This window comes from Scyliorhinus torazame, chromosome 16 (genome assembly GCF_047496885.1).
Source record: "Scyliorhinus torazame isolate Kashiwa2021f chromosome 16, sScyTor2.1, whole genome shotgun sequence".
In the NCBI taxonomy this organism is placed as follows: Eukaryota; Metazoa; Chordata; class Chondrichthyes; order Carcharhiniformes; family Scyliorhinidae; genus Scyliorhinus; species Scyliorhinus torazame.
In genome coordinates, this window is record NC_092722.1 from 150693174 (window position 1) to 150710206 (window position 17033).

At 51.1% G+C, this 17033-nt stretch overlaps 1 protein-coding gene across 4 annotated transcripts in view; it reads left to right on the forward strand.

Moving 5' to 3' along the window:
- c16h10orf90 (chromosome 16 C10orf90 homolog) overlaps positions 1 to 17033 on the forward strand; it is a 343392-nt gene that overhangs the window by 193412 nt on the left and 132947 nt on the right. For 3 of the 4 annotated variants that reach the window (XM_072479205.1, XM_072479209.1, XM_072479206.1), the window contains exon 5: positions 9367 to 10528. In XM_072479205.1, coding sequence (XP_072335306.1) covers positions 9367 to 10528 — 1162 coding nt within the window. The remainder of the gene's footprint in view (positions 1 to 9366; positions 10529 to 17033) is intronic. The other variant, XM_072479208.1, reaches the window with a different exon arrangement.

A 17033-nucleotide genomic window follows, 5' to 3' on the forward strand; every position in this document is an offset into this window, starting at 1 on the left:
CGCAAAAAACGGCGCAAATCCCACTTGCGTCACGTCATAAAAATGGGCCGATAGTCTGCGGCCCGAAATGGGCTAGCAGCGACGTAACGGGATCCGCGCTTGCGCAGTGGTTCACGCCGTGCAGCGTCATACGCGCTGCACGGCGTGACGGCTCATAAGGCCGCGCAGCTCCCCCCCACCCGACCGGAACACCCGACCGCAACACCCGACTTGATGGCTGGCCGTCGCTCAGCCCCGAGGTTCGAGTCACGCGATGTGGAGGCGCTCCTGGACGCGGTGGAGCAGAGGAGGGACGCCCTGTATCCTGGGCACGGCCGCAGAGTTGCCCCACGCCACAGCCGGCGTCTGTGGAGGGAGGTGGCAGAGGCCGTCACCGCTGTGGCCCTAACACCACGGACAGGCACCCAGTGCCACAAGAAGGTGAACGACCTCGTCAGAGCAGGCAGGGTGAGCCTCCCCATATCCCCCATATCCCCCCTCCCCATATCCCCCATATCCCCCATATCCCCCCTCCCCCATATCCCCCCTCCCCCATATCCCCCCTCCCCCATATCCCCATATCCCCCCTCCCCCATATCCCCCCTCCCCCATATCCCCCCTCCCCCATATCCCCCATATCCCCCCTCCCCCATATCCCCCCTCCCCCATATCCCCCCTCCCCCATATCCCCCCTCCCCCATATCCCCCATATCCCCCCTCCCCCATATCCCCCCTCCCCCATATCCCCCCTCCCCCATACCCCCCCTCCCCATATCCCCCCTCCCCATATCCCCCCCTCCCCCATATCCCCCTCCCCCATATCCCCCATATCCCCCCGCCCCAAATCCCCCCTCCCCATATCCCCCCTCCCCCATATCCCCCTCCCCCATATCCCCCCTCCCCCATATCCCCCCCTCCCCCATATCCCCCCTCCCCCATATCCCCCATATCCCCAAGTGAATCCAGCCCTAACCTTAACCTCTGCAATGCACGCGCAACCGATGGCGTGCATTCATATACCTGCCTAACACTGTTGCCTTTTACCCCTGCCACCACCCCCCCCCCCACAGGAGAAGCGCGCACACAACAATAGGGAGCATGTGAGGACTGGAGGAGGGCCCGCTGATGAGAGGCCACTGACCGTACACGAGGAAAGGGCCCTGGAACTGGCTGGCGGACCTGAGGACCGGGAGGTTGCTGATGCAGAGGTCGGGGCCCCAAGAGCAAGTGAGCCACCAACAGCCCGTCCCCATATCCCCCCTCCCCTATATCCCCCTCCCCCGTATCACCTGATCACTGCCTGATGTCTAACCATGCATGCTTCATTGTGTATCGCAGGACCAAACGTCCAGGCACCCATCCCCGCAGATGCAGACCGCCCGCAGGATGCCCCTCGGAGACCACAGGAGACGGAGAGACCCGCACCCTCCAGCATGCGACGCCCGCAGGATGCCCCTCGGAGACCACGGGAGACGGAGAGACCCGCACCCTCCAGCATGCGACGCCCGCAGGATGCCCCTCGGAGACCACAGGAGACGGAGAGACCCGCACCCTCCAGCATGCGACGCCCGCAGGATGCCCCTCGGAGACCACGGGAGACGGAGAGACCCGCACCCTCCAGCATGCGACGCCCGCAGGATGCCCCTCGCACACCACGGGAGACGGAGAGACCTGGAGCAACAGGGAGACGACACCCCCGTCACGTGCGGGAGCGACCACCCAGCGATGAGGGGGGCAGCCACAGGCCCCCGTCACATCCGAGCCAGGACACCACTACCCAGGACACCACTATCCAGGACACCCCTACCCGGGACACCACTACCCAGGACACCCCTACCCGGGACAGCACTACCCGGGACAGCACTACCCGGGACAGCACTACCCAGGACACCCCTACCCGGGAAGACGAAATACCGGACAGTGACTCAGAGTGGATGGGTGGAGACGAACCCCCACCCCAAAGTGCCATGGACTCAGAGTGGGACGAAGAGCACGACACAACGCCACTGCTGTCACCAACACCCTCCACCATCGCAGAAACACTCACCACAGTTGGGCACTTTAGTGATGAGGCGTCTGGTACACTCACTGGTGCGCACAACACAGCCGTCCCGGTACAGCAGGTGGAGGTAGGAGCAGCAGAGGGACCGGGCGGTCGGAGGGCAGCCCAGGCCAAACGAACATCTGCCACCCAGATGGATCCCGGGTTCCTGCAGTTACCACACACACACATAGATCCGATGCAACCACCGACACGGAGACGAGCGAATAGGGTGACGGGTGGCTTGCGGCGGCTGCGGTCGCAGGTGGAGGAGTCCACCCGCGTCCAGGAGCTGGGAGTGGTCCCGGTCATGCGTGCCACCCAGGCTGACACCGCACGGGTGGCGTCCGCGGTGGAGGCAATGGGTGCGACGGTGTCAGACATGGGGAACGGTTTGCGAGGCCTGGGGCCTTCCGTGCAGGCGGCGTCTGTGGCCCAGGAAATGGCTGCCCTCTCACAGGAGGCCATGAGCCAGTGCCAGCGCCAGATGGCAGAGGCGCTCAACGCCATAGCCCAGTCTCAGCAGGCCATGGCCCAGTCTCAGCAGGCCATGGCCCAGTCTCAGCAGGCCATAGCCCAGTCTCTGCAGGCCATGGCCCAGTCTCTGCAGGCCATGGCCCAGTCTCAGCAGGCCATCGCTGAGGGCATCGGCGCCAGTGGCCATGTGCGAGCTGGCGTCGCACTGTCGCAGACAGGGTTCGGCAACCCCCTGGGCTCCATGGCTGCAAACCTGCAGACCCCTGTCGATACCAGCACGGGCCTCCAGGACTGGCAGCGCCAGATGTCGGGGGCGCGTCGGATGGCCAGTCCGTTCGCATCCCCCACCCATGTAGAGGCCTGGGGGCCATCGGGCACCCCGAGGGAGGAGGAGGTGGTGTGGTCCGTCCCGGCTCCCTCTGTAGGGGAGGTCCCGGTACACCGCGACACCTCGGACTCCCCCCCTTCCGTCCCAGGTGCATCGGGTGGGCAACGGGCAGGACAGGCTGGCAGCTCGCCATCCCAGTCGCCCGGGCCGCAGCCTGGCCCATCTAGGCCAGGACGCCTCAGGAAACGGCCGCCAAAGGGATCCGGTGTCAGAGGGCAGGAATCACAGGAGTCCACCTCCAGTTCTGCTGTACTGTCTGGGGAACCACGTAGACGTAGTCAAAGGGCCCGTAAGGCCAAACAATTAGACACTGAGTAAGTTGGCACGGGTGCAGGGCACAGATGAGTTTTAGGGGCTAGGGCATGTGCATGAACTCCTTTGGTTATTAAAGTCAATGTTACACCTACCGAAGCTGCCTTTGTGCTCTGTCCAAAGTGTGCGGGCATGTCATGTACGTTGAGCGCAAGTGTGTGTGTGACGGGTGGTCTTACCTCAGCCCCAGGTGAGTCTGCCCCCTTCCCCCTGGGCCGCCATCAACATCCCCCGGGCAGAGGACGGGACCGTGCGCTGCAGTGTCACAGCCGCATGCAGGGATGGTCCGGGTGGATGGTGGTACTGTGGCCATGGGTCAGACATCGTCCAACGATGTAGAGCTAGGAGCTCATCGGAGGCGGGTTGTCATCATCCTCCATGGCCTGCGATAGACACGCGTCCACCCGCAACTGGGTGAGCCCGGCCCGTTGTGCCGCCGGTGGATCGGCAATTGGGGGTGGGGGGGTGGTGTGCATGCGGGTGGGGTGTGTGGGGTTGGGGAGGGGGGTGAGGGTGCTGGGTGGGTGGATGGGTGGGGGGTGTGGGTGGTCGGCTGTTGTCATGGTGTGCGGTCTGTGGCCATACTACCCGATTCCCACGCCCATCTAGTCAGTGAAGCGGGCGTCTATCAGTCTGTCCCGTGCCCGCTGGGCCAGCCGGTAACGGTGGACAGCCACACGCCTGTGTCTACCCCATCTGCCCTGACCATTGCCCCCATCCCCCTCATCTGGGGAGGACTGGGCCTCTTCCTGCTGCTCCTCCACTCCGCCCTCCTCGGCCTGCGGCACATCGCCCCTCTGCTGGGCTATGTTGTGCAGGACGCAGCACACCACAATGATGCAGCCGACCCTATCTGACCGATACTGGAGGGCGCCCCCAGAGAGGTCCAGGCACCTGAAACGCATCTTCAGCACGCCAAAGCACCTCTCAATCACTCCCCTTGTCGCTACATGGGCATCATTGTAGCGGTTCTCCGCCTCATTGCGTGGCCTCCGTATAGGCGTCATCAGCCACGATCGCAATGGGTAGCCCCTGTCGCCCAGCAACCAGCCCCTCAGCCGGGGCTGGCGTCCCTCGTACATGCTGGGGATGGATGACCGCGACAACACGAATGAATCGTGTACACTGCCTGGGTGACGGGCGCAGACGTGCAGGATCATCATGCGGTGGTCGCAGACCACCTGTACGTTCATTGAATAGGTCCCCTTCCTATTAGTGAACACTGCCCTGTTCCCTGCAGGTGGCCGCACGGCGACGTGCATCCCATCGATCGCGCCCTGGACCATGGGGAACCCGACAACGGCAGAGAAGCCCACGGCCCGGGCATCTTGGCTGGCCCGGTCCACGGGGAAGCGGATGTAGCGGTGCGCCATGGCATAAAGGGCATCTGTCACTGCCCGGATGCACCGATGCACCGATGTCTGCGATATGCCGGACAGGTCCCCACTCGGTGCCTGGAATGACCCCGTTGCATAAAAGTTCAGGGCCACCGTAACCTTGACGGACACGGGGAGAGGGTGTCCCCCGCCAGTGCCACGCGGTGACAGGTGTGCCAGCAGGTGGCAGATGTGTGCCACAGTTTCCCGGCTCATCCGGATTCTCCTCCTGCATTCCCGGTCCGTGAGGTCCTGGTATGACTGCCGGGGCCGGTACACACGGGGCGCCCTCGGGTGCCTCCGTTGCCGTGGGGCCACGACGTCCTCCTCCCCCTCCTCGTCCTGTCGGTCAGGTGTCCCTCCAGCCTGGGCGGCTGCCGCCTGCCCCTCTGCGGCAGCCTGCGCCGCCTCTCTGGCACGCTCCTCCTCCTCCTCCTCATCCAGGGCAACATAGACATGAGCGGCTGCCACCACGGCGGCCAACATCGCTGGATGGTCTGAAAACGTGACGGCCTGGTGGGGGGGAGGGGAACGACGACATGTCATCATTGCCCATATCCCCTCCTCCCCCCAGCCAGGTGGCATGGACCGCATGGGTCCAACTGTTGGAGGCTGGCACCTGGCCAGGTGGACCAACTCATTTGCCCTCCCATCACCCACCCCGGCACGGACCCCCTCCCCAACCCCCAACCTCCACCCCAGCACGGACCCCCCCCAACCTCCACCCCGGCACGGACCCCCTCCCCAACCCCCACCCCAGCACAGACCCCCCCCCCCAACCTCCACCCCGGCACGGACCCCCTCCCCAACCTCCACCCCAGCACGGACCCCCTCCCCAACCTCCACCCCGGCACGGACCCCCTCCACAACCCCCAACCTCCATCCCGGCACGGACCCCCTCCCGGCACTCCCCCAGCCTACTCTAACCACCCCCCCCCCCCCCCCCGCCGCACACACACACAAGCCGAGACACACCTCTCCTCACGCAATCAGTCTGCGGCCACGCCATTTCCTGCCCAGAGCCAACCCCCCAGGCCGTCACTCACCTCCTCGCTGGTCGGCGTGAGCCTGGAGCACCGGGTCACGCCGATGAAAAGGAGGTTTGATTGACGTCGACGTGAACGGTCATCACGTCGACGGGACTTCGGCCCATCCAGAAGGGAGAATATCGGCAGGCCGAAAATCGGCTGCCTTGCGCAGACCCGTGACATTCTCCGCGGCAGCGGCGCCATTAACGCCCCGCCGACTTTTCTCCCTTCGGAGACTTCGGCGGGGGCGGGGGCGGGATTCACGGCGGCCAACGGCCATTCTCCGACCCGGCAGGGGGTCGGAGAATGACGCCCCAGGTCTCCGATTTATCGACAAAAAGCTGCTCTAGAACTCCCAGGGAACTGATGATTTGATAAAAACAGATAACAGAGTAGCTTTCGAATCTGATACAACTTGGTCTGATTTCAGTTTCCCATTTGGATCAGCTCAGACTTAAGGTGATGCATCAGCAGCTTATTCTGAGCTACGACCTGAAAATAGTTGAACATCAATGTGAAGTTCAACTCAAGTCAATTGATAGGTTCTAAATAAGCAATTCCAGCAATACTGAGAATTGGGAAATAAACTCACTGCCCTACAGAAGACTGTCTGGAGTTTGATCCTAAAAATTATCCTTTTGACTAAGAGTCACCAGATTGATGTCGATTCACATCCGTGTGTTCGATTGTCTTTTTAGTGAAATATTAAAAGTCCAATTTGTGTCATTGTGTGACAGTTGATCACCTTTCCTGGATGTTAGTTACACATGTGCCTTTATTTGTCATTAACTAAGCTTGAATACCGATGAAATGCACTTTGTTGGTCATATTTATTTAAAATGGTATTATTTATTATTTCTGCAGATATTTCCGCCTTCCTCCAACCTGATATTAACATCAATCGCTAACACTGATAATAATGGTTAATTTCCTATTAATATAGGGATGGTGTCCAACAAAAAACAATGTAAACAACCACAGCAGATTTGTGAAGATGAATACGAGATCATTCCTGCCAGGGTCAGAAGAAAAGCCAACTTAAGTGAATGGATATTCATTCCATTTTTAAAACTTAATGAGCTCGTAAAACAGAATTTTAGGATCATTTATTTGGATGCTTTAGCCAGTGTTAAATTACAGGACAAGACTGAACAATATTTGAAGCCAGAACCTTCATTGCATCCAGACTGACTACTGTAGATATTTCAGGTCTCTCTGGCTGGTGCAATCCTACCCGAATGGAAGAGTATCATAGTGTGTGACATTAGCCGAGTGTTTCCCAGCACTTGGAGGCTGAGAAACACCCTGCTATCTAATGCCCATCCGGATAGATCGGGGCCTCAGTGGGGAACTCCCCGACGAGGCCACACTTAGCCCCATTTTCCACCTGCTCCGTTTGCCGGAACTGCTCAGTGCAGTGAGAGATTGGGACGCCATTTTTAAGTGGTGCCCCAAACTCTTGAGCCACCGATGCAACCTCTGAACCGTCCCGAGCTCCAACTCACTATAAGGGGGTCCCCAGGCCGCCCTCCACACCCGTGCAGGGCACCTGGTCCACTCACCGCCGCACAATAAATGGCAGCTTCGTACCCTGGCAGTGCCACCTGGGCACCTTCGCAGTGCCAGGCAGGCACACAGGTGGCACTGCCAGGATGCCACCCTGCACAGAAGGCACACACCTGGAGTCATCCAATCTACTGGGAGTCCCCCACGAGTGCCGTTCTGTCTCGTCCCCATGTGTGGAGACCAGCATTGAATGGCGCTCGCCCGAGGTCTCCAAGGCGAGAGAGTTAGAACGCACGCCTTGGTTAGATCTCGGGAATGCATATTAGAGTGAGACTAACTAGCTCACTCTAAAATGCAGATTTTTCAGAAAGTGATCCCGCCCACAATGAGCAGGATACGCATCCTGACATCTCGCGAGATCGCATTAGATACTGCGAGGTGTGGCGCGCAGGGTAGATCCCAGAAATGGGATCTCCCGGCATCTACCGGTCGCATTGCACTGCTTTTCGGGCGCAGCACGACCGGTAGATCACGCCCCATGTTCCTCACACAAGGTTAACCCAGGGGCAGACAGACCTCAAAATGCCATATTTATTTGAACTGCGTGTCTAACATAAAATGCAAACTCATAAATAAGTCATCAAATAGCATGTTTAAAGAATGTCACTCTAAACTTAAATCTTCATCTAGAACCAACAATTCCAACACATCATTTTTCACATGTTCTGAAACAAGCAATTACACTTTCCCTGTCAGAGCACTGTGCCCACATCTATTCAATTTTATACCGTGAAATATGGTGGACAATCCTTTTGTGGATGTCATTTAAATACTTTTTAAATGTCATTTGGACCCGAGAGGCTGCATATTAATAATGATAATTTTCAGCCTTTTATTCGTTATATGGGTGATTTGGGAGTGGAAGAATCAATTGCCAAAGATCTAGCTCGCAAATAAATACACCTCAATATTTGGCTGTCTGTACTGCCTTGCAGCTACTGTGTGGCCCGTCTGCAGAAACTGCAATTTAAAAATTACAGAAAAAATACTCCAGAGGCATTTAAATTTAGAAGTAATTTGTACCCTACTCAAACATTTCGCTTAGATCTGCATGTGTGTTAATTGCCTGATGCAAAATACGACTGCCTCTGGCTGCTAAGTTGTAGAGAAAAGCAATACTTGTTCTGCAATGCAGAAATAGTATTGCTAACATTGCAATAAAAGTACCGTTAATGCAAGGGAAGAGGGAAGATCAGCTGATGCAATATTTTAGCTGCATTGAAGATCTTTCCCATGTTTCCAGTTTGTGGTGTCTTTTCTGCAGAGACATGGCCATGAATTGTGTTGTTCGGCTGATAAGTTGTGGTGTAATTCCCCTTCAATTTCTAAATAATCAAAAATGATGATTGCTAAAGCGCCAAGTAACATTGGATTTAATTACACGATCACTACAGTTCATAGTTATTTCAAAAGGACAAGATCTTGCGCGTCTGATTCTAGCCAAAGACCTGAAAAAGAAAAGCAAAACACCCCAATTTCTGAAGCCATTGGCTTTTCTCAGTCATCTCCAAATCAAATCAAATCAAATCAGAAAAATGGTAATCTATCTCTCAGATATCTGTGATTCTAATTTCAGGTTATGTTCCCCTTCAAAGAATAAACTTATTAAAAATTATATCAAACAAAGCTATTGAATTATGTAGATGGTTGAATATGTGTGGTGCATATAATGTGAAACATCATAAATTTTGACATTTATATTCAATTATTACCATTGGGAGTTTTCTAATATCATTTAATTTACTTTACTAAGTAGAAGATATGCATTACCACATGCAATGAACACATGACTTTAGGTACTACTCCTGCCTCTCCCCGCCCCCCCCCCATCATGTTGGAAATTAATCATTGCACACATTGAATTGAAAGCATATTATATGATACATAGGAAGTGAATTTCTTGTAAATGCATGCCACCTAGCTGAACCAAAAGAGCCTCGACAGGTTTATATATGAGTACTAATGTTGCTGTCTGAATGTTGCAATTAAAGTCAAGCCTTCAATTATACATGCTTTGTTTTGTCTTATTTAACAGGATTAAAGATTTAATATTCATTTTCATTCAATTAATAGGAATTGAGCTGGAAAATATTTAAGCAATTTATGCATGGTAAAGTGAAATAAAGGATTTTAGCACTTTAATTATACAGTGCTCTCCATAGTACTCTAGATTAATTTGCAATTTTTTTCTCTTTTCAGCAGTACACAACATCCTGCAAAGCAAACGCACCAGCTCCATCAGCTGTAATCTCACCAGTAATCGGAGGGGAAGCAAGCAAAGAACATTCATCTGCTTCATCTATTTGTTTACAGCATGCCCAAGCTGGACACTCCCATCAACCATTAAGCAATCAAAATGTATCTCTGATTAATAGATTACACACAGCAGCACTGACAACAACACCAGTTGAGAAAAGCATTCTGGACTCGACTATACATTGCAGGAAAGGTAAAACCCTGACTAAATCTAGGAGAGGGTTTTCCTCCATCACAATTACTGCCCGAAGAATAATAAGCCCTTCTAATAAACTCTCTAAAAGAACTGTCAGTGCTTCTACAAATGAGAAAAATTCAACAGCACATGACAGATCTGTGAAAGTCCTGAAAAATTTCAAGAGTTGCGAAGATACTATGCACATTCATTTCCACACAGATAATATCAGCAAGTTCCGTAGTGATGGATGTACTGCTTCAGGAAAGTGCTCTGAGCCTCGCTCAGTGTTACATTCAACAGAAGACAGGCCAAGCTCTTTAAAAATTGACAGGTGGCTTCCTGAAACTTTGCTGCTCAGCAACAATGATGGCAAAACCTGTATCCTTGCTCAGCAGGTTCAGTCCGTTGTTTCCTTCTCACATTTCAAAGTCCCAGCACAATGTTTTAAGAGTACTTACTACTTAGACAAATCCCTTTTGGTTGATCTTTGCTCTCTTACAAACAGCAGCTCATCTGGATTAATACGAAAAGCAGCTCTATCTTTGAAACTAAACTGCACTTCTTCCATAGCATCAGCAGATGGTGACAATGGCACAGTTAAGCTTATTTCATTCATTGGAAACGTAAAGCAAAAAGTCGCTTTCACAATGTCGGATAAGAAACAGGTGGATGTATCCCTGAGAACCAATGACTTCATTCAGGGACAAATATCAACTGCTCAGAAAGATTGTACAACTGAATGCCAACATAATGGGCATGCACATTCTGAAAAAAAGGATACTCCAAGTTTAACTGAAGGGTCTGCTCATCTCTTTATTTTTCTTTCAAATATGAATAAAGGAACCAATTATGACACAACTGAACCGAAGTACAAATGCCAACACCACAAAGTGCAGAGTGCATTCTCTGAGATTATTAGGGAATCAGGTATGTGCCAGAAAATATATTATTTTCCTAAAAGTACATTAGAGGACAGAGTTTCTGCTTGGTAAATTGCACCAAAGTGTTGTGTAAAAATACACTATTTAGCTTATTTTGTAAATTTCTGCCAAATTATATTTTGCATAGTCACAGATGTAAAATATTCCATGAACCAGTGCAATCTGACAGTGTCAATAGAATAATTAATTCTTTTTTCCATTAAAAAGTATTCTTTGTAATTAAGAATGGCAATTTTGGTGCAGTTTTATCAATACAGCTGAAAATGGCTTCACCATGAAAAAGTATGCATTTTTATTCAAGAAATCCAATGCCTCCACCTCTTAGTTTCATGAATTCAATGTGACTTTAAAAATGCAGAGTCATTTCATAGTTTAATTAGTTTAATCAGTTTCTTGGTATATTACTTTTTTTTTAAAATGAAAATCTTTAAAGCATGCTTACTGGTGGTTGTGTATGACTAAGGAAATGAATACATTTGATAAGGCTTCCCAAACCAGCACAATTGGCAGAATTCACAGCTTCGACCAGGGATGCATGATTAGGTTTGAGGGAGTGGTCTGGTCTGGGCAAAGTGAATCTGTAACCAAGGCAAAAAGATTGCAGGAAACAGAAATATAAGTGACTTTGGCTGAAACTCACCTTTGTCTAAAATTCCTAGATCTTTTGCATGGTTCAGTGATTCTGCAGAGATGGCACTAATGTAACTAATGGAAACTCGACCCACATCATGGCCGGGATTCTCTGAGCCTGCGCCGGGTCGGAGAATCGCTGTGGGGGGGGGCGCGCGAATCCCGCCACACTGCTCCGACGCCAGGCCGGATGCGTGGACCCGCGGTGGCCGTGTGGGGGCAGCATTCAGTGCCGGAGCAGCGCACAGCACTCTGGCGTCTTTCTAGCCCCCGAGGAAGGGGTGAATGACTGGGCTTGGAGGTCTGTTGATGTCGGCGTCGCTCGCGCCAGTTTTGACGCCGGCGTCAACACTTGGCCGGGATTTCGGAGAATCCCGGCCCATAGCTTCTGAAGACATTAGGATAGAACAGAAAGTAGTAGTGGTGGAGGTAAAAGGAATGAAGACTGTAAATGTTGAAAATCTGAAGTACAAACAGACAATGCTGTGAAAATACTTCAGGTCCATCAGAATCTGAAAAAAAAGAAAGATTTACATTTTTAGAGTCTTTCATGACCTCAGGACATCTCAAAGTGCTTTACAGCACTTTTGATGTGTAGTCACTGCTAAAACTGTTGTAATGTCAGAAATGGTATGGTTAATTTATGCACAGCAACTCCCCCAAACAGCAATGAGATAATGACCTAATAATCTGTTTTATGATGTTTTTGAAAATAGTCGCATGGAATATTTTACATCAAACTGAGAGAACAGTTTTACATCCGAAAGACAGCACCTTCGACGGTGAAACTTCCTCAGTTCTGCGATGGAATGTGAGCCTTGACTTTTGTGCTCAGTTCCCAGATGGGTCAGAACCCCACAAGCTTCCCACTCCAAGCTGAGATTGCTAACAGCTCATCCATAGCCAACATGGGAGTAAAGTTAAATCAATGATTCTGGCATTCCACCAATCATTGACATTCAAAATGTTAACTTGTCATTTCTCTTTCAGATGCTGATGGATCTGCTGCACATTATGATTTTCAGTTATTTGAGGAATAGTGCTAGATATCCATTGGTTTGTGATTTGAACAATTTTGCATTGATATGAAAACATTAAGCAAAATTGAGAACAATTATCTGAAGTATAACTAAGCATTCTAGATATTATGAGCTTAGCACGGGGGCTGGATTCTCTGTTTCAGTGACTATGTCCCCACGCTGTTATGTAAACTGTGGCCTTTTATGCCAGAAAAACTGGCATCAAATGACCACAGATTCACAGCCTTGCAGTGGGCTAGCAATGAGCCTTCGTGAAGGTCGGAGCTCCAGCTGAAGATATGGCCCCCCGCACCTCCAGTGGCTGCGCCATGCTCCATGGCGGACTCAGACCGCAGACCTGGACCATAGAAATAGTGTCCCCGATCGGCCGCATGCCCGACCCGGACTGCCCGCTCAAAAATACCCCGGTCCTGTATGAGGCCTCCCCTGTCCTCTGATCGACCTGCCCCCGACCATTGCGGCCGCGGACTGAGTCTGCCGCCACCAAGCGAGTATCCCGAATGGCAGGACCAGATTAGATCCACGCCGTCGGGACTTCGGCGGGTCAGGGGCGGAGAATAGCGGGGCGGGCCTCTGGCAATGGCCGCAGGTGGGAGATACATGGCTCGGCGTACTCCCCGTGTACGCTGCTTTTTCGGGGCCAGACAATCGAGGCACCGCCACCGGTCCAGATTCCATGCTTGGAACGGGATTCTCCGCCCCGGCCCCGGACGTGATTTCGCCGTCAGGGTGCGGAGAATCTAGCCCCTGAACATCGATGAATTTTGGTAATTGAAACCAAAATGATTACGAACTGTTAGAATCGTAATATTTGAAATGTAAATTAAACTAAAAGTTAAGTATGAAGGGTACAGTTTCAGACTTTCAATTAGTCAGGCTGTAATATTTTATGATGTCTGGTTACTGGAGTGATTCAAATTTTAAATTACACTTTTAAATGTTTCATATGAACTATTATTATCCCTTATAGAACATTTTGACAAAGAAATTGAGTTTGGGAACTGCGGCATTCGGAAAATATACTTTTTTTCTTGATAATTGTGACTTAGAATCCTAACTTTAAATGGCATTTGAAATTGTCTGCCTTCATGGATAAGTTTTTGCATAGCACAGTGGTCATAACTAGGGGATTTGTGTAGTACATGGACAGTTACCTCATGCAGAAAAGTGCTAAACAAGTATCTGGCTGGGCTAGATTTGCAGGTGAATGGGATAGTTGTAGACTCAGAAGGTCAAATACTCCATTGGTGTGTCATGACTCTTGTGGCTGGAAAGGAGGTAAAGGAAGTGTCAGCAAGGTTAGCAGGTGATCAGCAAGGATATGGAATAGTCAGCAATTTTTAAAATTACCTTTGAATATCATGGAACATTCAAGCAGAATTTTCTTTCATGAAGTTAACAGGGAGGGTGGAGTTTGTATTGTACAACTCGGCAGCTGGTCACAGTTAAAATTTGTGGTGACTCAAGAAACACACTGAAGGCTTCCAGTAATAACAAAGGGGCTTATTGATGAAAGGCAAAGGCTGGTAACAATACAGACACAGAACACAATAGGATGGGTCTTGTCTCTTGAGATCCAGGGTCCACATTGTCTGTGGTCCTGCTCTCAGGGCTAATCTCAAACTCCCTATTGGCCAGGGTTCATGCGCTCCTGCGCAATTGGCACCGAGCCTGTCACATGATCTGCCAGGCCTCCCCCTCTTAAAGGGGCCACATTACCACATCCCTTCCCCCTTAAGCCCATTGAAACATTTTACACAAGAACTATGCACATGGCAAAGGACCACAGAGGAAAGAGAGTGGTCAAAGAGTCAATCAGTCTAGGGACCTTCACGTCCTTCCAGACCTCCGCAGTCCACCCACAGGCTTGGCATCCTTCAAGGTAGTCAAGGTATCGATGACTGGTAAAATTTCAGGAGGCACTGCCTCAATGATAGAGAACTGGCCTCACCAGCCTCCACAAGTACACCTGACAAGGTGGATTCGAGAGTCCTCAGTTTCCTCTGGTCAGGAACATTTACTGGAGTGTTGACAACACCAGTGGGACTCATTTGCTCCAAATTGGGGGTCATCACCCCCTCGCCCTCCCACGCTCCTCAAATAGTTAATGTGTTTTTTGACAGTCCTCCTATTTACATTTATCACTTATGACACAGGCCCTGACTGGGACATAATCCGTCCAGCTAACCAAAGTGGCCCGAGATAAAGTTACAAACCAAAATGAGTCCCCCACCTGGAACGATCTGTCGCCCCTCCACGTAGCCCGTTGACTTCTCCGGGAGGCCTGACAGACCTCCATTCTCCTTGCCAATGATAGAAACATGAGGTCCAAGTGGATTTTGAGGTGACGGCCCATCAGCAACTTCGCAGCTGTGACCCCCGTGATGTGTGGGAGAGATAAACTGTAAGACAACAAGAAATTGGCAAGCTGTTGGCATAGCGGTTTGTGAGACTGTATCTGCACTGCATTCTTGAAAGTCTGAACGGTTCTGCCAGCCAATCCATCAGTCTCAGTAGTACAGAGCCATCCTACTGTGGCACATGCCATTAGCTTGAACAAAAACCCAGAAGACATCGCCTGTAAAAGGGGTGCCAATGTTAGATACGAATGACTCCGGAAGTTCATGAATAGTGCATACTCGGCACCAGGTGTCCATCGTGGCCACTGAGGTCATGGTCCCATCTCCTGTATAGGCAGCCACTTGGAGTGGATGTCCACCAAAACTAAAAACTTTCTGCCCATGAAAGGTCCCACATAGTCAACTTGGACCCGGGTTCACGGGCGGCCTGGCCATTCCCAAGGGAGGCAGGGACTGATGCGTTTTACAGGGCTGACACTGTTATACCCATTCTTCAGTGGCTTTATCAATGCCTTGCCACCAGATGTAGCTGCGTGCCAGCAGCCATCTTTGTCTACCCTGGGTGGGCACTATGCCACTCCTGTAAGAGGAGTCCCCTGGCTGGTGGTGGAACAATGCCTCTTGGTCCCCAGTAGATCACAACACCCTCACAGGTTAAGTTAATTCATCATGGGTAAAATAGGGCCTCAAATGTTCCAATTTTTCATTGTGCCACTCGGCCTGTATCATCCTCTTTACCTTTGATAGTATGGGGTCCCCCTGGGTCCAGTTATGAATGTGTCCGACCGACACTGGCAACGTGTCTGGGAAATTCAAGACCAATACGGTCTCCTAGGATACTGATGGAGGCGGGGTGTTCTTCGGCAGGGGGAGTCGGCACAATGCAGCTGCATTGACAATTTGTGTGTTTGGCCAGTGCTGGAAAGAATAATTGCAGGCCACCAGCAGCAAGGCCCAACATTGCACCCTAGCCCAGGCTTTTGGTGGTATTGCCTCATCTTCCCTCAAATCGGCATCCGTACACACATTGGTGGAATTTCTTCACACCCATATGTGACTGCTGAGCCTTCTTTCGCCATTTGGGCAGAGCTCTGCTCAGCTTTTGAAAGAGTCCTTGAGGCAAAGGCGATGGGGTGCTCATAACCATCTCCAATCTTGTGGGATAATACTGCCCCTAAACTGTAAGGGGATGCATTACATATGAGCATGATCAGTTTCCTCAGGTCGAATGAACCAAAAGGTTTGAGGATTGCAAAGCTTGATTCATCACTTGAAAAGCTTCTTCTTGGGGTTCCCTCCATTGTCACCACTGATGCTTCTTTAGTAGCTGGTCTAATGGTGCCATTCACCACGTATGACACAGGCCCTGACTGGCTAAATTGTGGCGAAATTCAAAATGAATTTTCCATAATAATTTACCATGCCAAGGACAAATTTGAGCTCGCTTACATTTGTGGGTGCTCGGACGTCACCTTCACTTTCACCTTCAACGGATGGAACCCTATCGCATCAACGCAAAATCCTTGAGATGTCACTTTTGAGGCCTGAAATGTACCTGCATCGCGATTTAGGCAGATCCCCACTTCCCAAAACCTTCTTAACACTTCCTCGAGGCTAGACATGTGCACTTCAGGGGTGGGGCAGGTGACTAGAACGTTGTTGAGATAAACCATCACTGTGAGATTTCCTTTGAGGTTTTCCATCATAAGCTGGAAAATAGCGCAAACATTGAATGGTAGCCTTGTGCACGGAAATAGGCACTTGTGGGTGTTTATTGTAGCAAACATTGGAACTCTTCATCCAATTCTAATTGAGGGTATGCTTGGTCGAGGTCTAACTTAGAGTAGGTGAGGCCTCCCATCAACTTGACGTAGAGGTCCTCGATCCAGGGAATCAAGGACTTATTCATCTGGGCAACCTGATTTATGGGTAGTTTGTTGTCCCCCGCAAATTCTTATTGAACGATCTGTTGAGAACGGGGGCTATAGGAAATGCCCACTTAGAAAACTGAACCGTTCTGTTTATACCCAGCTCTTCTAACCTCTTAAACTTAGCATCAACTTCTGATGCAGGGAACTGGTCTGGATCTAAAGACCTTGGGTGACAAATCTAGATCGACATAGACTTTGGCTTTGGCACCTTAATCTGGCTTAGTTCACTGTGAAAAATGTCCTCAGGACATCTGGAAGGACACTGTTGGAAATTACAACATTTTCCAGCCAATTGAGTTTGATCTTTAGTCGCCAGTCTCTTCCCATGATGCTGCATCTGATCCCTCACATGACGACCAAGAGCAGATGGGCCCCTTGCTCTTTTCAGCCATGGTGTGCTGGTGGTCCCAAAGGCTTTCAGGGTTTCCTGGGAAGCTTGGCTGTGGTGCTGCTCAAACTTAAAGGTTGAGTCCCATCAGGATATTCTTGAAGGTCTGTTCCCCCACAATGGTCACCAAGGCCCTAGTCGG